The 24,164-nt window shown below is 39.3% G+C and overlaps 1 protein-coding gene across 3 annotated transcripts in view; it reads right to left on the bottom strand.

The window, feature by feature from the left end:
- Nucleotides 1-24,164, bottom strand: part of LOC140485736 (short transient receptor potential channel 3-like) — a 190,820-nt gene that overhangs the window by 42,935 nt on the left and 123,721 nt on the right. For all 3 annotated transcript variants that reach the window (XM_072584215.1, XM_072584213.1, XM_072584214.1), the window contains 2 exons: nt 7,771-7,987; nt 7,442-7,675 (listed from right to left, as the gene is read on the bottom strand). In XM_072584215.1, the coding sequence (XP_072440316.1) occupies nt 7,442-7,675; nt 7,771-7,987 (451 nt within the window). The remainder of the gene's footprint in view (nt 1-7,441; nt 7,676-7,770; nt 7,988-24,164) is intronic.

Raw genomic sequence — 24,164 nt, 5'->3', positions numbered from 1 at the left:
ATCATTGGTGAAAATGAGAAGATGTGGTGGTCACTGCCCAACCCCACCCTGTCTGAAACATCAATGAGGAGCCTGGGGGAAGAACCAATTGACTATGAATAGACTGGAAGTTAGATTTCTAGCCCTCATGAACAGGATTTCCCAATTCAAACAGCTGGCATCCAATCAAAAGCTGGCCGCTCTCTAATACTGGTAGTGAGCATGAGCATTGGCCACTATAAGTATTGCACTTGAGGCTTGAGAACACGTTCAGTGTTAGACTGGAACAGTTTGGGCATTTTGAGATTGGTAAAGGGTTCAGAGAGGCAGGGGTGAGGGGTAGGGTTTGAGAGGGGAAACCCGGTAGGTAGCTAGTAGGGAACCCTTTGATGCACTTGTCCCAGCCCAACATCAGCCTGTGCAGGGAAGCTGCATGTCTGGCCACTTGGCATTGGTCTCTCCTGCCAGTAGTGGTGGATTGAGGCTGTAAATCACCTCAATTTGCTCGCTGGTGGCAGGCCTCTGCCTCATTCCCCTCCCAAGAAAACTGAGGCGGAGACATGGTCGGACGGTTTGGCAGTTGGCAGGTTATCCTTTAGATTTAACCTGCTTCCCCCATTCCCCCTCCTTCTAATCCACTGGCAGGAGAATGTAAAAGCTAGTCCCAAGTCTGATTTCACTTTCCCAGGTAAGATTTTCATTACTGGGACTGGTGTCAATCTCAAGCACCAGGGAGGGCAGTAGAACAGAATAAGCAATAATACATTACGCATGTATCTGTGTGGTTAACCATTGTAATGTCATTTCTGCATTCTTGTAAATGGCAAATCCATCTCCAGCTCCCGTTCCTCACCAAAGTTCATGAAACCCACAAATCTGTGTCCATTTTATTCCCAGAACCTTTTGCTTGAATGAATCCCTGTTTCCATCCCTGTCACATAGTTCTATCAAATTTACAAATGACATCTGATGTAACTGCGATAATGGTAATCTGTCATCATTTTTTCTCTGATATCTGCAATCTCTGACAAGATCAATTGTATTTTCCTCCTCCAATGTCTCTTCACCAACGTCCAACCGGGTGGGACTACACTTGCTTAATTCCATTTTTATTTATCAAATTGTAGCCGAGTGACTCACCTGTAATGGCTCCAATTGCAATATCACCTTCAGCCTCCCCCAACTGTCTATTCTTGGTCCTCTCCAGCTTCTCACCTAAATGGTACCCTTAGTAATATCATCCGAAAGCGTCCATTTCTAGGTGCACATTGATGGCACACAACTCTACCTCATCATTACTATCTTGCTCAACCCCTCCTGTGCATCTAAATTGCTGAACTGCTTGACAACTAAGATCCAGTACAGAACAAACATTTCCTCCAAGTCAATATTAGAAAACCAAAAGCTATTGTCTTTGATTCTCACCACATTGTGCTCTCGCTACCAATTCCATTTAAAGTTTTTTTGTCAACAACAGCTTATATTTAAATACCACCTTTAATAAGGTGATTCACAGCAGCGTTATTTTATAAAATTGTACACTGAACCACATAGGTCATATCAAAGCTCAAAAGTTAAAGAAACAGAAAGATAGAGGCAGGATTTGGAATGGACATCCACAGTTTAAGTCTACGCAGCTGAAATCATGACCATCCTTAAAATCAGGGACTCTCAAGAGGCCAGAATTAAATGAGCACAAATATCTTGGAGAGATGTGAGACTGCAGCTAGTGAGATAGGGAGAAGTCAAGCCATGGAGGGATTTGAAAACAAGAATGCAAATGTTAATCAAAGCATTGGAGGTCAGTGAAAATTGATGACAGGTGAACATGACTTATTGCAAATATGGAGTTAAAAATGACACAACACCAGGTTATAGTCCAACAGGTTTAATTGGAAGCACACTAGCTTTCAGAGCGACGCTCCTTCATCAGGTGATAGTGGAGGGCTCGATCGTAACACAGAATTTATAGCAAAAATTTGCAGTGTAACTGCAAAGATGGACACAGGCAGTGCAGTTTTGATTACTGCGAGTTTATAGAGAGTTGACTATGGATTCAAGTGCAGTCAAGAGTGCATTGGAACAATAGAATTTAGAAGTAGCAAGGCATGGATAAGGGTTTCAGCAAAAGTGAGCTTGGGTGGAACTGGTTGCAATAGACATTTTTAGTGATGATGTAGATATCTACTTTAATGCTCACCTTGGGGCAAATATAAAACCAAGGTTTCAAGGAGACAGATGGTATTGGTAACTAGGAAATAGATGGGGACCAAAGATAATAACTTTAATCTTCTCTATATATACTTAGAGGGAACTTCTATTCATTCAGTACTGGGAGATAGACAAGCAGTCCGACAATACAGTGAACATGGTGGTAACAAAACTTGCTTTTGCTATTATGTTGCTGAGGGGGCAGCATTTAGATGAGAGGGCCACTGAAGAAAGATCCTTATCATTACCATAAATAAGGGTGACAGAGCAGAAAGAGAAGTCATTGAAAGTGATACTGTGGCTAAAATTAGGGAGCTGGAAATGGTACCACGTAAGTACAGCCTTACCCATCCAGACAGTAGAAAGGAAAATGTAGTCAACTGCCTTATCGACTGCAAACTCAGGAAGAAGAGATAGTTTATCTTTGTTGCTATCATAGAATATTGCATAGACATAATAAAAATCATGTTATAATCATCATTGATACATCTTTAATTTCAGTTGAGTTAAAAATAAAAATATCAGTTGGAATCAGTTTGAAAAATAATTAAATTCTTATGATATGCCTTAATTAAATCCAGTCATCTGGTTGCTTTTCTGTCAGTGTTTATATGATCTTTGTTAATCTTTATTTCAACAAATCAATATGTTAAGATGCTTCCTTCAGCCAATGAAATGAACTTTAGCCAAGCCTCTTGATTACAGATTGCAAAATTACCCATTATTTATCATCTGCTGTAAAATTAGAATGCATTCAAATTTAACGTTTAACAAATGTTTATTATTGAGCAATCTTTATATTCATTCCAGGAAAATGAAAGTGATAGGATGCTTATCTGTTCCTTCAAATAAACTATAATGTTGACTGGAAATGAAAAATATGATGAGGTAGATGATGATATAAGAGATATTATTGATTCTTTCAATGACTCAGGAACTTCAAACTGACCCACATCTTCATCTTGGGAGCTGAGAGTTGTTCAATGTCTTTCCTCCATTACTGATTCCAACACATTTTCAACAATATATGCCATGTTAATCAGCCTGTAGTAATCCACTTTTTGCCTTCTTCCCTTTTGAACAGCAGTCTCACATTAGCAGTTTTCCAATCCTCTGTTACTTCTTCAGAATCAAAGGAATTTTGGAAAATTACAATAACTGCATCCAACAAACTGCCAGAGGAAGCGGTAGATGCAGGTACAGTTACATTTGGACAGGTACACGAATAGGAAAAGTTTAGAGGGATATGGACCAAACACAGACAAGTGGGACTAGTTTAGTTTGGGAAACTTGGTTGGCACGGTCAAGTTGGACCAAAACGTCTGTTTCTGTTCTGTATGACTCTATGCCACTATCACTCTAGCTACCTCTTTTAGGATCTTAGGATGCAATCCATCAGGACCAAGGGACCTATTTGCCTTTAGCCCCATTTAGTTTGTCTAATACTATTTCTCTAGTGATGGTATTTAATTCCTGCTCCATATTCTTTAGCATTAATGGAATGTTCAAAGAATCTTCCACTGTAAAGACTGATGAGAAAATTATCCACTGGTGAAAGTCGCCAAATGCATCTGAATACGTTCACAATGTTGGTCAATTAATCGTCACTTACCTTCTAAGACCAAAGCCCCATTATAAATCACTACATTCAAAATAAACTTAAATTACTGTACAACTTCTAATTATGATATGTGATAGCAACACCAAAGTTAATTGTCATTAAGTTCCCAACTTCAGAATGGGCTTAAATCCTCTCTGACCTGACATGCTTCACATAAGCTTCAGAAATTCCCAAGTTAGCTAAAAATCTCAAAAACAATTTAATGCAAAAATCGAGGTTGGCAGTGATAGGGAGCCCTGATGTCAGTTTTCTTATATATTGGCTCCTTAACCACCATATTTTCTGCACTAATGAAAATTGGGGTTGGCAGAAAAGAAGTCACAAGTTCAGATTTCCAGTCTCTTCTGCCTCAATTTGCATCCACCTTACGTGGGTTTGCCTTATGTCCTAGTCTCTTCACACTCTGGGACAAATAGGATAAGTAGATAACAGGAATACAAAGCAAACTACTGTCAATGCTGGAAATCTGAAATAAAAACACAATGAGATGGAAATGCTCAGCAGCTCTGGCAACATGTGTGAAGAAAGGAGTGGATTTAGCATTTTAGGTTGATGACCTTTCACATTCTCCAGGAATGTACTGTTTTAAAGGGGTAATTTATCTAAGGTTTCTATCTATTTTATAGTGAAGTTCTGAATTTTGTCTTCCCAAATTCTGGGTGTGTTTTCTCTTGTTCATTGAATAGAATATTTACAGTTTTCTTTTCAGTTTCTTTTCAGGCCTGTTTCCACCTTTGTTCTCATCTCTTCTCTGACACTCAACTTACTACAATTAGGTTGTTTATTAAGTCTTTTTGAATTTAAGTGACTTCAACTTGATCTGACTGTTACTCTTAACAAATATACAATTGCAGTAATTCTGGTCATTAACTTTGAGAGACCAGCTGCTAACCCGTGCTCCTGGGAATAAACCAGCAAACCTGATACATTGATCTGATGGGTTTTTCCTTTGGTGGTGAGTACAGAAAATATTTTCTTAATCGACATGTTTTCTTTGTTTTGCATTATTGAAAAATATGTTAAATTATTTCCATTTGAGCAAACCTATCACAATTTGAAGTGTGAGCAGGCAGATTGTCAGGGAAATAAAGCAAATTATTTTAGAGAAGCCTACAACAGTTCACATGTCAATGCTGCATTTTGGTTCTTGTACAGAATATTATTACATTTGTTGATCTTTCTGGGTGTCAATGATACCCATGAAATGTCAATGATCATGTCAAAATATCTGCATGATGTTCATGTAGAAGGAAGTCAAAATGCAAGTACTGTATGATGAATCTCACTTCTTTAAATCAATCTTGGCAGCAGATATCCTTGAACCCTTCTTCCATTGTTTTCAGAAGAAATCCTGCACCTGATTGTCTGTCAAAGTAATAGCAAGGCTAATGATGCTCTCTATTTCTTATGTGTAAATGATGCAATAATTTCAGGAAGGGTTGATGCATGGTTAAACTGAAATAACGACAAGCTGCATTGTATACACAAACGTATATACATAGGAATTACAAGGAGTAGGCCATTCAGATCCCATTTGCTGTTTTCTTCTGTTAGCTTCATGAATATCACTGTTTCCCTAACAATTGAAATGTATTGAATGCCATTAAGTTGTTCCACGAGAACTCTGACCTCTCGAGTCAGAAGGTTATGAGTTCTAGATTCACTTCAGGACTTGGACAGAAATAAAATAAGGCTGACATCCTAGCGCAATACTGAAGAAATGTTTCATTGTCAAAAATGTTGTGTTTCAGGTGAGACATTAAACTGAGGCATTGTTTTCCTTCTCAGTAGGTCAATGTCCTGTCATGTTTTTGTGGAACAGCATGAGAGTTATTCTTTGGTGTCCAGGCCAGTAATTATTCAATGTCACAAAAAAACCCGTCAAATTATCTAATCATTAACAGATTACTGTTGAAGGGAGTTTGTTGTGAGCAGACTGGCTGCTACAATTTCTTTTTTGCAAGTGCCTAAACTTTAAAATTACTGAATTGGCTGCAAAGCACTTGGAGACATCTGGTGGCTGTGAAAGACACTATGTAAGTGTCTCATTTAAATGCAAACTAAACATGCAAAGAAAGTTAAGCTTTGTCCATTCCAGTGTAAGTACATGTTTACTGACATAGTAGGTATTAATTAGTGCCAAACATTGGACCAGGTTTTCTTGTGAGTGGCAATCCCATGTGAATCACCACCTGCCCTTCTTTTTTTAACAAAGAATGGTGCTCCACATTTCTGAGGAGATGTTTGCTCAGGGCCTCTCACAAATGCGGAGGCCTAATTCCATTCTGACAGTTCTTATCTAGTGTAGAACTGACAGACGAAGGGAAGCTATGCCCTGTTTCACAGCAATCAGCTGCTATTTTCTGAAATTTAATGGTGCTAACAACCACTTGGGCAACGGCTGTCAAACCATATGACATCAGTGTGTTGGGAGTGTTTGCTGCCAGATGGGTAGAAGGGTGTCAGGCAAGTAGGATGTAGGATGTCAAGTGTTCAGAGATACGGTGCTAGGATGCCAAACAGGGAGGGTGTAGGGTATCAGTGTGCAAGGTGGCAAAGAGGCAGGTAAATATTAAGGGTAAGTCATGTTGGCTTGAAGAAATCAGATCCGAGGAGGGGAAGACAGTAGGTGTCAGGTCTCCAAGATTTGGGTCCAGCAAATTGGGGGTGTTGGGTCAGGTGGGGGTAGGGTTGGATCTGGTGCAACAGGCAGAGGGGCTGGCAACAGGTATATTGGGTCAGGTTGTGTTGTTAGTGATAGTGGGAATGGGACAGGGAATTGAGTCTCATGGAAATGGTGCTGATGTTCAAGGGTTGGGTCAGGTCTGGCAATGGTGGGGTTTCTGTTGTAGACTGGGGCAGGGATGTTGACTTTGGAGGGTGGGGTTGGTTCCCATGCTTACAGGGAATGTTTTCCAGTTCCAGAGTGGTGTTGGATTTTGGCAGGGGGTTGGGCATGTGTCAGGTCCCAAAGCAAGGCCAGGGTCCCCAAGTAGGGAGTGGGGAACAGGTTGTCAGTTCCTAACCAATGGGGTGAGAGCGCAATGTTGGTACATAGGCGTTTGGGGTAGTGTGTCCCGGGGTTGTCAGTTCAGGGTCTGGTGGATATAAGGGATCTGGGGTTTGTGAATAAGGTAAGTGTAATAATTTACTCAGGAGTTAGTTGAATATTTTTATGTGTAACAATTTTACTTCATTCAATGGAACCATCTGAAATCTCCAATTTTTATGAAGATGTTTGGAGAATTCCAGGTGTAGCTGAACTTCCCAGTGGAAAACTCAATTTCCTAAGCAATTCCTTCAGATTGTGCTACAATAAAGATTCTGCAGGATTGAACTAGTAACAGGTACCTAAAGTCACTTCTACAGTAAGATTTGGTGAAATATTCAAGCATGTGGTTGGGGTTTCTGTCAAACTACTGTTAAAGCAATTCAGCAGGAAAGGTCTAGATTAAATCTTTATGTAACAACATCAAATTAGTGGTGTACTCCATTAACATCCATATATCGCTTCATACAACTGACATGGTTAATTCAGAGATTTCATATTACTAGCTTACCTTAATATGAGTGTACAGATAAATAAAAGGACACAGTTTTATTAATGTTACTTGTACAATGTTACCTTACCATAAGTGTAATATTCAACTTCTGGTGGAAGTGTTACAAGTGATAGATCGTTCTCCTCAACATGTTCATCTACATACTGCTGTGCTTTAGAAGCTTCCAGAAATGCCAGGAATCTTGCTGTAAATGCAGCAATAAAAATGGATAACATTCCAAAATCTAAAAGATTCCACATTTGGAAAATGTATTCCCGTGGTCCTTCTGTCCAGATTTCTTTACACTCAGTCCACATCATTCCTACAAAGGAATTTTGGAATACTTAATGTATACAAGGTTCTTTAAAAAAGTGAGAAATATTTCGATATTAATAGCTCAGATATAATACTACTTACCCAGTATCCACACCATAATTAGCATTTCCGTCCAGGTAAACATAGTAGTTTTCATTCTGAAGACTTGTTTAGGGTAATCGATAACAGTGACATTGGGTAAGGTTTTGATGCCTTCAAATCTGTCAGAGGCATTAAATACTAGTAAACACAGAAAGATGATGAAGGATGCTGCATGCATCACAAACTTCATGAAGGGACTTCTTAGCATCTTCCCCAGCTAGAAGGAAAAATTAAGATATATATCTATCCTGTAGATGTAAACTGAGCATCAGTCATTTCATCTCATGGATACTCGGTTTCCACTTTAATCACATGGTGTAAATCTTTTTCTGCTGTTGAATTTCACACTAGTGAAGCTATATACAAGCCATATTTCTTTCAATTCCAACTTTATCCTTTGCTCTCCTGACGGTATTGATGCACCTTGGATACAGCTCCATAGGTTCTAGACATCCTACGCTAACCATGAACTGTTCCCCTTTGATGTCCACACAACTTTTCCACTAGAAGTCACATAATCAGTGATCTGAACCAGAAATCTATTTTTTTCTATCCCTAACTCAAGCAGCATTGTGGTCAGTGTTAACATTCTTAATGTTGTCCTGAAATTGACTGACTCAGTATAGACTGGAAGTTGAAGCTGGGACTTTGCTGATCTGTGTAACACCAGATGCCAAACTTGAGAGCGCGTTACCTTTGTAAGACTTTAGTCATTACAATACTGAATATCAGTATCCACCTGCCTTTTTATAAACTGGTAAAACTTGTTTTCGGAGGAACAAATTGTCCTTTTTATAAAAACAATTTCAATAGATGCCATGATCTTTGGACTTCAGCAGCAGCTAATAGTTATATATCGTAAAAAATTGAGTTCAATTTTTTCCAGTCTATATCTTTGTACTTTTGCAACAAAAATCTATTTAATTAAAACATTGTATTTTAAAACTAACACCTACAAAATAATTAACATCATTTATAAACTGAATATATTCATTATTGTTTGCAGAACAAAAGCCTTCCTAAAAGAAAAAATATATTAGGGGCCCATGTTTTTTGTCATGACCAAAATATCAAAATTGTTCAAGTAAACTTTGACACAGCCATGGTTATACCAAATGTAACAAATTGCAAACTTAGTGAGAACAATCCTTTGAAGAAAAGCAATTATAGAAGATAATGCACTTGGGAATACAACATGCTTGAGCCATGAATGAGTTTGAAGTCAGAATATAAACCTGTGTGTTGATGCATTTCTGTTAAACACCATAACATGGAAATGACAGTCTAATCTTACGGCTCTGGTACAGGACACTTTAAATCAACTGATACTGGAACATATATCTTAATTTCCTATCATGGTACTTTATTGATGAAACAATTATTTCTGATTCAATAGTTCAGATTAAGGCCAGGTGGTGAAGGAGGCCAAGGCTGAGGTTGTGGGTAGAGATGAATGGGCCAATGAAAGAGTATTGAATAACTGCCCTTGGTTTCAATCTCTAGCAGTGAAGGATTAAAGAGAAAATCTAATTTTACTCCCGTAAATATTTTCTACAGGATAAAAAAAGCCACCTGGAGTAAATTGATTATTTTCTGGATCATTCCATGATAACCTTTGCAAACAGCATTTCAGCATTATGTTCATACAACTCCCAGAACATTTCAGTAATTTTCAAATTATGATAATTAAATCATGTTCAGCAGGATTCTTCAATAAGAAGTATGTGTTAAGAGTGCATTTTTCACCACTATCCTCCCAAATACAATTCCAGCAAAGTTTCAAACCTTGCGACTTTTTTTTTACTCAGCGATGTAATCAAGATATTTTTGAATTATCATTACAATGCCTTGTGAGTGGCAGTTCTGTGCTAACATTATTAGTAGGCAACTCCTATCATCAGTTCAAAATAATTCTAACATATGATAACTTGTGAATAGGTCAAAATGGGTAGTAAATTCTAACTTTCCTGTTAGTAATTTGTTGGTAATAAAAGCCCTGAATTTCCTCTGACTCTGCTCTATCAGTGGAATGAATGAAATTGTAACTTTCCACTGTTTCTTCTTCCCATCGCCCACTCACTTCTTAGGCTCAAGGAAATTTAAATATTTTTTGACAAATGTTCAGGCTCAGAGGCATCCAATTCAGGTGGTGACATGTGGGGGAATTAATTGTAATGTGTTGCTTCTTACAATTTAATATATAATGGAGCAGAGTGGGTGTGGTATACTTTCCAGCCAGTTTTACTGGCAGAACAGCAGTACAGGCACCAAAAAGGCAAGTTTTAACTTACTTCTGTAAAGTTAGGAGGTACAAGATGCAGTCACTTCATTCCCAGCACAAGCAACTGACCACCACATTTTGCTAGTTGACCATCATAAAAGTGGTCATCTTTGTCACTGAGGCACATTAATAAAATAGGGGTAAAATTTAACTTCAGCAATGCAGGCAGTGGCAGATTGGCTGACATTTTATACATGCAGCCTGATTTACCTTTCTAATATCTTCAGTAAAAAGGAGAACTATAAAGGGACAAAAAAAGGGTGTCAATCTAATAATGCTTTTGATGAGCTCCAACATTGAAATTTAACCCTAAATATTTATCAGACCAGTGTGCCATACTAACTACACTGCCCAAGTAATCAGCTTACAATTATTTTACAGTTTAAAATTTATTCCCAGGATAAACAGTCAGTACAACTGAAGTTCCGTTTCCCTAAATGATTTGTGTTTTCCTTAATTTGAATTATAGCCTAACCCTCGGTATCCATTGTAATTATCAAATTGATATAAAAGATCATGATTAATATTGGCATCCTTTTCTTTAATTGAATGATTGAGTGTGGATAGTATGGTCACTGGCTAATGGATTGAATGAGAGGCTGAGCCTGACTCCTAATAAACTGAATTGTCATCAGTACAGCCATAAAGAATGAGTCGGTGTCACTATTTGCAATTATTCAAAAACTCTTCCAGGAGCATCCACCAAGAGATGTTATCAGTCCTAACTATTCAAACAAACCCAATAAAAATAGGTGACGTAACAAAAATTTTCAGAATTGTACAAACATGATTCTTAAAAGAAGACATGCTTTTCCAAATCAATATGCATTTTATGAAAAAGAAAATTGAAAGTTTGTTGGAGTGATTATGATTGTAGCAATGGGATCCTCTTCAAAGGGTTGGGCCGAATGGCCTGTTTCCACACTAATGCAGAATTTTGGAAGTTTAATTTGGAGACTATGAGTTCAATTACCATCAGTTTGAGAATTTCAATTAATTAAGAAAAATAGAAAATATGGAAACAGAAATAGTTCAAACTGATATAAAAATCATGAAGAATTCCTGTTTTATTTTAGCTTTCCAACATAATCAGTGTTTCTTTATTTTCAAATCAACTTTGCTTTCACTATTCATCCATACAGACACCATCGGGACAGCATGGTGACTCAATAGTTAACAGTGCTGCCTCACACCATTAGGTAACCAGGTTTGATTTCAACCTTGGGAGACTGCCTGTGTAGAGTTTTCATGTTCTCCACGCGTCTGCATGGGTTTCCGCCAGGTGCTCCAGTTTCTTCCAACAGTCCAAAGATGTGCAGGTTAGATGGATTGGCCAAGCTAATTTGCCCTGTAGTGTACAGGGATGTGCAACTTATGTGGATTAGCCATGAAAAATGCAGGGTTACAGGATATGGGTGGGATACTCTTCGGAGAGTCAGTGCAGACCTGATATGCCAGGGGTCCTTGTTCCACACTGTAGGAATTCTACCACAATTTGTACATGACCAGGCGACCTGTTCTAGGCCTCTTTCTGTGCTATTCAATAACCATATCCGAGGAGCTACCCAAGAGTGCCCCAGGGTGATATGATCTGTGTTGTCCCTATTACGTGTGGAGAAACTCTTGACAAATATCCAAAGCAAAAAGATTTCTTACAAAGCAGGTCTGCAAACAGGAGAAAATTACTTTAGCAAAGAAAAGGAAATAATTCTCATCCATAATAATCAATGTTCCATTTTCCTTCTGACACGATGCCAGGAAACCTATTTGCGGCACAACAATTTTATCTTAAATGGTGATTGCAGTTGAAACATGAAAATAATTTAAAAGCCACAACTATCAGGGGAGGTGATGGTGTAATGGCGATGTCACTGGGCTAGTAATCCAAATCCCCAGGCTAATGTTCTGAGAAAATGGCTTCCAATCCCACTGTGGCAGATGGTGATAATTGAATTTTTAAAAATCTGAATAAACAGTTAGTCTAAAGCAGTGGCAACCACTTTCAGTTATTGTAAAAACTCATCTTGATCCTTTAGGAAGGAAATCTGACATCCTTACCTGGTCTGGCCTACCCCTCAACAATTAGGGATGGGTAATAAATTCTGGCCTAGCCAGTGTTGACCAAATCAGTGATGAATGAATAAAACTACTGTATTCCTGATGAAGGGCTTTTGCCCGAAACATCGATTTTGCTGCTCGTTGGATGCTGCCTGAACTGCTGTGCTCTTCCAGCACCACGAATCCAGTATTTTTACCTTACTGTATGTAAAGTCTGACTGTTTACAAAAGATTAAATGAACTGCAAAATAATTCCCTTAGATTATAATTTATTCTTCTAAATGCATAATATTTCTCTACAATATTTAATATAGTGACTACACCACCCATCTCAATCACCTTTCCTTTGGTAACCAGCTCTGTATGACTGCACTTGGGAGTGGGACAATGGTGGTCCATTGCTATATTTTGGAGTACATCAAATGAAGGACCAGCAAGCATCTGTTAGTACTCTGCACTGTTACCTTGACTTCCACAGGAGTTGATCATAAACTTTAACTTCTCCCAGATGCAAATATCAGTTGACCCTCACTATAACATCCTCACTGGCCTACATGTTGTTTCCTGTTTTAAAATATTAAGTTTAGGATCTTTTCCTCGTCTTTAGTTCTACCTATGCCCGCACACCATTGATTAATTTTTTTCTAGACTGTTCAGTTATCTAACAGTGTTTTTGTGTGTGCGTGTCTCTCTCTCTCTCTCTCGTCCACTCTTAGATTAATCAATCTTAGCCTCTCTCTCTTTAACACCTTAAATAAAATCCACTGCAACTTTAAACACTCTTTCAAAATCATATTTTTAACAGAACTTCCAGTCACCTGTCTTTTCTTTCCTGTCATGGTTTGAATTATTCCATTAATTTTTCCATTGTAAAGCAAATTTTATGTATTAATAGTGTTATATAAATCTAAGTAACTGTTGAGGAGATAGTCAGTGTAGAATTCTGTTGGAATGTAACAATTGTCAGCAGCAACAATAAAGTAGAGATAAAAGAAGGACTTACTGTAATCTAACAGACTAGGAAGGTCCCACATGTGATCTCTCAGTCAGGGGCACTAAGATCAATCATGATTATGATACCTCAATTGTGCATAACCACAATTTAGGGCATGATTGACCTTATTGTCTCTGGTCTGGGACTGAACAAATTAAACAGGACTCCTTTCTCAAATTGTTATCAATTGAAAATTGGATGTTCCTGGCTATGAGATATGATCAAATTGGACTTGGCTGTGTTCTTCTCCAGATGAAATAGCCTTCAGATTCTTACTGGATTAGTGGTGCTGGAAGAGCACAGCAGTTCAGGCAGCATCCAACGAGCAGCGAAATCAACGTTTCGGGCAAAAGCCCTTCATCAGGAATAAAAGCTTTTATTCCTGATGAAGGGCTTTTGCCCGAAACGTTGATTTCGCTGCTCGTTGGATGCTGCCTGAACTGCTGTGCTCTTCCAGCACCACTAATCCAGTATTTGATTTTCAGCATCTGCAGTCATTGTTTTTACCTCTTCAGATTCTTACTGCCCAGTTTCACACATGAACAGCAATTGCTAAGATTATGTTTAGGCTCCCATCAGCTGAAAGGACCCCTTCAAAGGTTGTCATTATCAAGACAATAATAAGATGTGGGTTGAGGGCAGAGGAGGTTGGAATGCTATGAAATGAGAATCATATCCTCAATGATTATCAAGTCCTCTTGTTGAAAAGAAGTTTGGAATGAAAACTAATTCTAAGAAAATAACTTAGAGCATGATGAGATTAACTTGCTGTTTGCTGAACCAGAACAGAAACTTAAGCAAAGCCAAGGCTCTGCATCCGGTTTGAATACAATTAAACATAGCAGCTAACACTGTAGAGTGGTGCAGTTTTTCATTCCCTAATCTATTTGACACAGAGATTCTACTGATGTTTGTGCCATTTAAGAAGGATATTTTCTGATTATCATCTACATATAAAGAAAATCATTTGAAACCTTTTGCTGTGTGATGTGGTTTCTCACAGACAATTTTCAAAAATGAAGTATAAAAAATACATTACTGTGATGAATGAGGTTCTGAAAACTAATCTGCACAATATTTGAATTTAGGTTTTATTATGGATGCCCTTTGAAAAATTACTGTTACACTTCATAAGAGATGCAGTATTTCAAAAAAATTCAAATTGATTCTAGCATCTTAGCTTTAATTTGTTTCAGAAATGAATAATAGGCGTGTTAGTTCTTTAAACTCAGGTCATAGATTCTACACAAGTTGAAATCAACATTGGGAAGTACCAGAACAATTACACATTTCAGAGAATGCAACACAGGAAGTAATGCAGAGCGAGTTGATGCATTAAGGAGAAGCAAGTGGTGATGGTGATGGTAGAGGAGTAGCTTGACCTATTGTTGAACCTGAATGTAATTAGTGATTCTTGTACTTTTTGGGAAATTTGGTGACATTGAGAAATTAGTAGCTATTCAATAGGGAAAGCAAAGGTTTGTCTGCATTGATGTCTGAAGGAGTCAAAGGGTGAAAAGGTGGGGCTGATGTTGGTTTGACGGCCTTGATAGAACTGTCCTATGCTTCCAGTATATGGAATAGATTTGCCTATTACTAAGGTGTGCTAAATTCATAAATACATAAGTTTCTATAGTATTGGTATAGTAGTAAAGGTCACTGCACCAGTAATATAGAGACTCAGTCTAATGCTCTGATGACACAGTTTTGAACCCAAAACAGCAGGTAGTGAAATGTGAATTATATTAACAAATCTTGAATTAACACCATTGTCATGAAATAAAATCTGGTTCACTAGTGCTGTTTAGGGAAGTCAATCTGGCATCCTTACCTGGTCTGGCCTGATGTGACACAAGATCCACTGTAATATGGTTGCCCTTGAATGGTCTCTGAAATGGCCGAGCGAATGACTCAGTTGTACCAAACTTAGCTATGTTTAAGAAAAGGAATGGAATTGATGGACAACATCGAATCACCTGAGGCACTGGACATCATAATTACACATACAAATCTGTGGACACTACCATAGACAATAAAGTCAAGGAGCAGAATTAGATCATTCAGCCCATAGAGACTGCTCCACCATTCAACCAAGGTGATGTGCTTCTCAACCCTATTCTCCTGCTTTCTCCCACAATCCTTGATCGCCTTACCGATCAAGAACCTATCTCTATCTTAAATACACTCAATGACTTGGCTTCCACAGTCTACTGCGGCAATGAGTTCCATAGATTAACCACCTTCTGACTGAAGAAATTCCTCCTCTCTGTTCTAAGGGGTCGTCTCTTCATGCTGACTCTGTGTTCTTGGGTCAAAATCTCTCCGATTACTGGAAACATCTTTGTCACGTCCACTTTATCCAGGCCTCTCAGTACTCTGTAAGTTTCAATCAGATTCATCCTCATCCATCAAGTACAGACCCAAAGTTGTCAACTAGATTCATAGAATCCCTACAGTGTAGAAACAGGCCATTAGGCCCAGCAAGTCCACACCAATATTCCGAAGAGTAACCCACCTAGACCCATTCCCCTATCCTATTACTCTACGTTTACCACTGATTAATGTGTCTAACCTAAACATCCTTGAACACTATGGGCAATTTAGCATCATCAATTCACCTAAACTGCACATCCTTGGATTCTGGGAAGAAACTGGACCACCCGGAGGAAACCCACACAGCCACATGGAGAATGTGCAAACTCCACACAGCCTGAGGTTGAAATCAAACCTGGATCCCCTGTGCTGTGAGGCAGCAGTGCTAACCACTGAGCTAGCATGCCATGCCATGCAAACTGCTCTCATATAACAAGCCGGTCATCCTCCGGAATCCCTCCAAGACCGGCACATCCTTCCTTAGACACAGGGCACAAAACTGTTCACAATATTCAAAATTCAATCTGTCCAGAGCTTTATACATCCCCAGCAATACATCTCTGCTCTTATAGTCTAGCCCTCTTGAAATGAATGCTAACATCGCATTTGCCTTCTTAAATGCCAACTGAACCTGCATGTTAACCTTAAGAGAATCCTGAACCAGGACTCCAAAGTCCCTTTCAGTCTTCCAAAGCCTTTACCCATTTAGAAAATAGTCCCCACCTCTATACACCCTGATGTAAGTATAACTTCACACACTGTACTCTTTCTGACACATAATTTGCTCATTCTCCTAACCTGTCCAAGTCCTTCTGCAGCCTCCCCATTTCCTCAATACTACCTGGTCCCTCCGCCTATCTTTCTGTCATCTGCAAACTAAGCAACAATGCCCTCAGTTCATTGTCCAGATCATGAATGTATAACATGAACAGTTGTTGCCCAAAACAGATCCCTGCAGAACTCCACTAGTCACTAACTTCCATCCTGAAAAATATTCCTACACTCTGCCTTCTGCCAGTTAGCCAATCCTCTATCCATGCAAGTACCTTACCCCTAACACCATGGATTCTAATCTTTTTGAAGTCCTCCTGTGCAGCACATTGTCAAAGACCTTCTGGAAATCCAGACAGATCATGTCCACTGGCTCTCCTTTGTCTAACTTGCTCATTATCTCCTCAACAAACTCTAACAGATTTGTCAGGCATGACCTCTCCTTGACAAAGTTGTGCTGACTCAGTTCCATTTTATTACATACTTCAAAGTACACCACAATCTCTTCCTCAATAATGGACTCTAAAATCTTACAAACAACTGAGGTCCCCATTACTACTTCTCCAACATCATGTCCACGCTTGACTGTTGCTTACTTTTTAGATATGTAAAAAACTCTTGCAATCTTCTTTTATATTATTGACTAGCTTACTATGATACTTCATCCTTTTCCCACTTATTGCATTTTTAGCTATTCTCTGCTGATTTTTTAAAGGCCAGATGGACTACACTCCAGAGTTCTGAAGGAGATAACTGAGGAGATTGCGGAGGCATTGTGGTGATTTTTAAGGAATCACTGGAGTCAGAGAGGGTCTCCGGGGACTGGAAAATGGCTGATGTAACATCTCTTTTTAAGAAGGGAGGGCGGCAGAAGACAGGAAGCTATTGGCTGGTTGGTCTGACCTCAGTTGTTTTAAAAACAAGGGTTGCAGATGCTGGAAACCACAGTCTAGATTAGAGTGGTGCTGGAAAAGCACAGCAGGTCAAACAGCATCCGAGGAGCAGGGAAATTGACATTTCGGGCAAAAGCCCTTCATCAGGAATAAAGGCAGGGTGCCTGCAGAGTGGAGAGATAAATGAGAGGGGGGTGGGGGTGGGGAGAAAGTAGCATAGAGTACAATAGGTGAATGGGGGTAGGGATGGAGGTGATAGGTCAGAGAGGAAGGTGGGGGAAGGTAGCAAAGAGTACAATGGGTGAATGGGGCTGGGGATGAAGGTAATTCAGTAAAATTTTAGAGTCCATTAAAGACTTCCCAATTCTCTTCACCACACTGTATGCTTTTTCTTTTGTTTTTCTGCTGTTCCTAACTTCCTTTACCAGCTATGGTGACCTCATTCTCCTCTTAGTATGCTTCTTCCTCATTGGGATGAATTTCTGTTGTGTTTCCCAAATTAATCCCAGAAACCCCTGCCATTGCTATTCCACCAATTCATCCAATCAATTCTGGCCAGCTCTTCTCTGCTGTCTCTTCTGTCTACCTTTACTGCTTCTCCCTCTCAAGCTGCAGACTGAGTTCTGATATATCATGGTAACTGCTCCCTATTAGTTCCTTCACTTTAAGCTCTGTAATCAAGTCTGCCTCAAACACACATCACCAAATCAGAATTGCCTGTTCCCTCATGACTTCTACCAAAAGCTGCTCCAAAATAAATCTCATAGACCTTCTTCAGATTCCTTTCTTCAGATCTGCTACCAACCTGATTTTCCCAGTTCACCTACATATTGAAGTCCCACATGATTATTTTGAAAGTGCCTTTCTTACATCTTTTTTCTATATCTTGATTTATTTTCTTCCCCACTTCCTAACTACTGCTGGGTGGGCTGTACATAATTCCCATCAGGGTTTTGCAAGGTTTGTGAAGGTTTGTAATCAATGATGCCCACCACAGACTCCGAAAATACAACCGGGAAATTGCGCGCCAAAAACCGTTATTCAAACAAGCAACAAATCAAGAATGGCCAGACGCGGTAGAACGAGCCATAAACACCAAACAACGACAAACACAGATAAAGAAAAATCGGGACCTGAATACAAACCATCCCATCAGGGTTTTTGTCATTTGCGCCTCCTCAACTCTATCCACACAGATTCTATGGCTTCCATTTCTATATTATTTCTTGCTATGATCTAGTTTCATTTCTTACTGATAAGGTAACCCCGACCTCTCTGTCTATCTGCCTGTCCTTTCAATAGAACATGTATCATGGGATATTTAGTTCCCAGGCCTGAGCCCCTTAAAGCTACATCTCTGTATTGCACACAACATTATATGTACCAGGCTCTGGTCCCAGCATTACTCAGGTGGAGCCCATCCCATCCTTCCCCAGTACTGGTGCTAATTTCCTATGAATTCTAATCTGTTTCTTCAACAGCAATCTTTGAGCCACCCATTTACCTCTTTAATCTTGTTGACATTGTACCAATTTGCTCATGGGTCAGGACGTGATCCAGAGATTATTACCTTTCTGATTCTGCTTTGTAAGTTAGCCCTTAGCTGCTCATATTCAGTCAGCAGAACCTCTTTTCTCTGTCTAATTATATCATTAGTTCCTACATGGACCACGACAACTGGATCTTTCCCCTCTCACCCCAAGTTCTTCTGCAGCCCAAATGAGAAATCCTTCATTTGGCAGGCAACACAACCTTCGGGACTCTTGATCCTGGCCACAAAGACCAGTGTCTATTCCTCTGACTTTACTATCCACAATTACAATTACGTTTCTACTTCCTCCCAACAAATGGCTCCCTGGACCACAGTGCGGTGGTCAGTTTGGTCATCCTCCCTACAGCCCCCAATCTCGTCCACACAGGGAGCGAGAATCTCAAACCTATTAGACAAGCCCATGGGCTGAGGCTCCTTCAGCATGATCTCCTGGATCCCTCTGCCTGCCTCGCTGGTAGTCACATCCTCATGTCACTGACCACTGACCAAATTTGAAGTAATTAATTTAGGCGGTGTGACTGCCTTCTTAAACTCACTGTCAAGGTAACTTTCCCCCTCCCTGATGTGTGGCAGTGTTCGAAACTCATAGCACCAGTATCTGATCTTCCTGGCATGCTTCCTTAAATCTTGTACCAGTTCAACAGTTAAATGCAATTTGGGATGTGTTACAAGTAATTATCATTATTAATTTTAAATTGACTTGCCAAATGTTACGGGATGCTGTAGTTTGAAGTTAGATGCCCTCTTGCTGATGGAGTCTGAAAGAAAACTAATGTTCCAGGAGCCCCATTACTCAAGTTCTTTATTCTTTGAACTCTTGTAAGTGCTTCATTTATAGTCAGCTTTCCTGTGGTTTTGCAGATAATATTCAATGGCTTTTGTGCTAACATTAGTATGTCCTGCTTGCTTTGATCAAACAAGGACTAAAGATATAGCAGACCTAAAGCCAGACAAAGAACTGAGGAAAATACAACTGCCTCATTAAAAGTCAACCTGCTTATGAAACAAATAAACTTAAAGAACAGGAAATTGAGTGAGGAATACTTAAATGTAATTTAAAATAGAATTTATTATTTTAATGAAGCCCTTGCACATTACACTGTCTTAAGCAGCTACCAGAAAACAAGATGATGTGGGATCCGTCAAAATCAATTTCCATGCAATTTCTCAGAGGCTGAAAAGAAAATTTGCTTCCATGTCTTCTGCATTTTCATTTCCCCAAGGAAAAATCTTCCTGTATTATAAGAGAAATCCAGGAATTTTATTGTACTATAGAATGGGCTAACATTTTGTGTTGGGAGAATCCTGTGCATCAACATTTCTGTTCTTTTTTTCCAGTCTGTCTTTTCACAGCCCTTTGAATAGTACAAACCACAAGCTTCATCACCTCCAAGAATATTCACATGCTGACTGATTTGCATAAGGGTGAATTGGATGTTATTAGAATTTCAACATTTTTAGAAGAGCAGTATAATTACTTAATGTGTGGGGTCATGCTTTTACATACATTTTTTTAAAACTGACTCACATTGTAGTTTAGCCATTGTTTCTTATAAGTTTTTTTACTGAAAATAAATAAACGTGCTTGGGGAACGGGAGGGCACTAAACTGTCAAAATATATATTTTCAGGGGTTCAAAACAACAAATGTATAATTAATTAGATCTGCTAATTTAATTCCAGACATAAATTGAGCATTGTAATATTGGCAGGAATGACAGACACATACTGTTCTATAGAGTAACAATCCCATTTTAGGGCTCCAGATTTTAAAAAAAATCGATTGATTTAGATTAGATTAGATTAGATTAGATTAGATTAGATTAGATTAGATTACTTACAGTGTGGAAACAGGCCCTTCGGCCCAACAAGTCCACACCGCCCCGCCGAAGCGTAACCCACCCATACCCCTACATCTGCATCTACATCTACATCTACCCCTTACCTAACACTACGGGCAATTTAGCATGGCCAATTCACCTGACCTGCACATCTTTGGACTGTGGGAGGAAACCGGAGCACCCGGAGGAAACCCACGCAGACACGGGGAGAACGTGCAAACTCCACACAGTTAGTCGCCTGAGGCGGGAATTGAACCCGGGTCTCCGGCGCTGCGAGGCATGGTGATCACTCATGGTGATCTAGATAACACTTGTGTCAAAGATTAACTGAGAACATTAAGAAGTCTAAAGTAGAGATCAGTGCTTTTGCCAAATAGTGATTTGATCTGGTCATTCCTTATTTTATAAAGTTAAAATAAATTAAAAGAAAATAGTTAGTCCACAAATTTACTTCTAGGTAATGTACTCACCGTACAAATCCAGTGATATGTAATTCTGTTGAATATTACAAAGTTTCATGGTGTAAATCATGTATATTTTAACATGGGGGAATATTTATTAATCATATCACTATAATCCAAATGAAAGACAATTCAACATAATTTGTTTCCTTGTCAGGAAAAGTAATGCATACTTTTCATTGCAGGATCGGAATATTACATTACAAACAATGTAGAGAGTATTATTGAGCTGTAATCATGTAAATTTTATGATGTCCACAGAATAGAAATACAGATTGGTTACAGCACAGAACAAAATACTGCTGCAAATTAAAATGTCATTCATAATGACACTGTGATTTAAAGAACAGCTCCAAACCTCCAATAAACACTATTTTATTTAGGTATAGTAACTAATGAAGTATTTCCAGACATATTGTCTCTCCCTATCTGCTTTGGTCTCCATTTCATCATCAATGTCATAAGATTCATTTCCGTGACATGAAAAATGTTCGCACTTGAACCAATACTCATCAGTTCATCACTTTGTCAGCCCGTGACACACAGACTGTTCTTGATTACATTTTCTTATCCTTGCATGACACTGCATAATGCAACAGTTATATTTAAGACTGGAGAAGTTTGTAATGTTTTCCTTGGAGAGGAGAAGGCTAAGGGAAGGTTTGATTGATGTTTTCAAAATCAGGAGGAGTCTGTAAATGTTCGATAAGGAGAAACTGTTCTTGGTCATAAAAAGATTGAGAACCAAAGGGCATAGCTTTAAAGGGTTTTGCAAAAGGGAAGTAAATGCATAGTGAGAAAATAATTTTTTTTACATAGTGAGTGATTTGGGTTTGGAATGGCCTGGTGGTATGGTGAAGATAGGTTCAACTAAGCATTCAAGAGGGCATCAGATGGTGATTTGAAGAGAAATACTGTGTAGAGTTATGGTGAAAAGTCTGGAGTTTAGCACAAAGTCAAATTGCATTGAAAGCCAGTGTAGGCATGATGGGCAGAATGGTCTCCTAACACATCGTAATAATTCTGCTATTCTGTGATCATGCATTGCAAACACTTTCATTTTTCCATAGCTACATATTGTGCTAAATTGTGTATGTTACCTCCTTTTGGAGATAGCCGTGTCTAGATCAAAAATGCAAGAGAATATTTTAAAATGTACAATATTATTTAATTATATGTCAACCTATTAGGACACTAGAGAGGCGAGCGCTATAGTAAGGCTACGCAGCCTTGAAAACTTTATTTTCAGATGTAAATGTATAATTACATTCATATGAAATGGTTTTCATTTTGCTCAAAGTGTCAAAACAAGCAGATTATGCACTTTTTCAAAGAAAGGGCCCCATCAGTCAGCCAATTTTAAAGAGCCTGATTTCACGATATATATTACTGAAGTCAGTTTTAAGGAGGACAGATGGACTAGTCATGAAGTCAAGAGTGCTCCTTTCAGTAATAATGACATCCAAGCAATTGCATAGCAAGTATGCAGATCAAGATGCTAGCTACCAAGTAAAAGTATCAATTTAGGTCTCCGCTAAACTATGCCAGCAATCTCCCTATTAAATCTATTTTAAAAGGATTTGGTTTTAATCTTTCCACGGGATACTGGTGTAGCTGGCTAGGTCAGCATTTATTACCCATCACTAATTGCCCTGGACAAGGTTCTGTGATCTGACTTCTTGGACCATCTGTCTTTGGGGTGTAAAGTCACTAACAGTGCTTTTAGGAAGGGAGTTCCAGGACCCAGCAACAGTGAAGGAACAGCAATATATTTACACATTAGGTTGGTTGTGTAGCTTGGAGGGGAACTTGTAAGTATAATTTTCTTAAGTATTTTCTGTCCTTGTCTTTATCAATCGCAGAGGTTGTGCGTTTGGATGGTGTTGTCAAAGGAACCTTGGTGAGTTACAGCAGTGAATCTTGTAAATGATACCTACGTGTGTGTTGGTAGTGAGGGAATCAATGTTGAAAATCATGGCGAGTGTGCAAATTGAATAGTCTGTTTTGTCCTGGATGGTGTCAACTCTTTCCAAGCCAAGGACAGTCAACTTATCTCTGGCAAGAAGACACTCAGCATGTCTGGTTGGTCTAGATACATGCACTGCTGGGATCACTCCCTCCACCACACCCCGCCCCAAACATCTGGGGCCAATAGACTCCACATCAGAAAGGCTACCTTCTCCCATCTGTGGAACCAGGGAATACACTGAGATGTAATGGGAGAGAGACAAAGAAGAAAAGTGTATCAAGAGCACTTTTGTGGCACAGGCCAAGAAAATTTTCTTTGTAAATAAAACTGTGTACATAAATGTTGATGACTTTGACTTTCATGCATCGGCTTTTGAGTCTCTCTGTGTAGGTGCACAATGTATTTTCCTATCGGTCAGTAGTATAGTTCATGGCAACACGAGTTGTAATTGATGGAGGTCTGTGCTGATAGCCTACTGTGCCACCTGCACAGTATGGAACAATATGAACACACAGCATTGGGTGCTGCTGGTACTTTTAGCCCTCTTAGTTCAGCAACTGTAATACTTAGTTCCTTCTTTGCATAAATATGTAAATGTGAGAGATTTGTCCAGCAGTGGATGTGCCATGGAGGTGCGATTTCCAGAGATAGCCACTGCTGTAGGGTGGCCAGTTGCTACACCTGGCTTTTGCACAGGTAGTGTGTTTGCTCTGTAAGCTGCTGGCACATTGGAGTGGGATGAGATTGACATGGCACACTGTTATACAACAAAACGTGTACCCTCCTAGACTGAGGGCTGCTTAGCAGCAAGGCTGTTTCTGTGACTGCCCTAATTGGCAAAACAAGGCAAGACAAGACAAGACAAGACAAGGATGCAAGCAGGTATGTTAAATGAGTGAATACTAAGAGAGTGAGTGAACAGTTCTGAGATGCAGTTAGTCCAGTTTGTGAGCTGGGGGCCTGTCCCTGTGTGCTAAACAGCCTTTCAGTGTTTTTGCTGGTGCACCTGGCTGTGCAAGTCTGTGCTTCCTGAGGGCACTGCTGCTGCATAAAATAAGTATCAAAATGGTCATGGTGGGTTCGCAGTGGCAGATGCAAACGACCATGGAGGAGGACTGCATTCAGTTGGTGCCCATGTATCATGCCCTGAGATGTTGTTGCCTTGTGTCGAACATGGAGGTGGCTCAGTGCCAGCAGCAAAC

This window comes from Chiloscyllium punctatum, chromosome 14 (genome assembly GCF_047496795.1).
Source record: "Chiloscyllium punctatum isolate Juve2018m chromosome 14, sChiPun1.3, whole genome shotgun sequence".
Classification (NCBI taxonomy): Eukaryota; Metazoa; Chordata; class Chondrichthyes; order Orectolobiformes; family Hemiscylliidae; genus Chiloscyllium; species Chiloscyllium punctatum.
The sequence above is the reverse complement of the archived record's forward strand: the minus strand, read 5'-3'. Positions and strand labels throughout refer to the sequence as shown.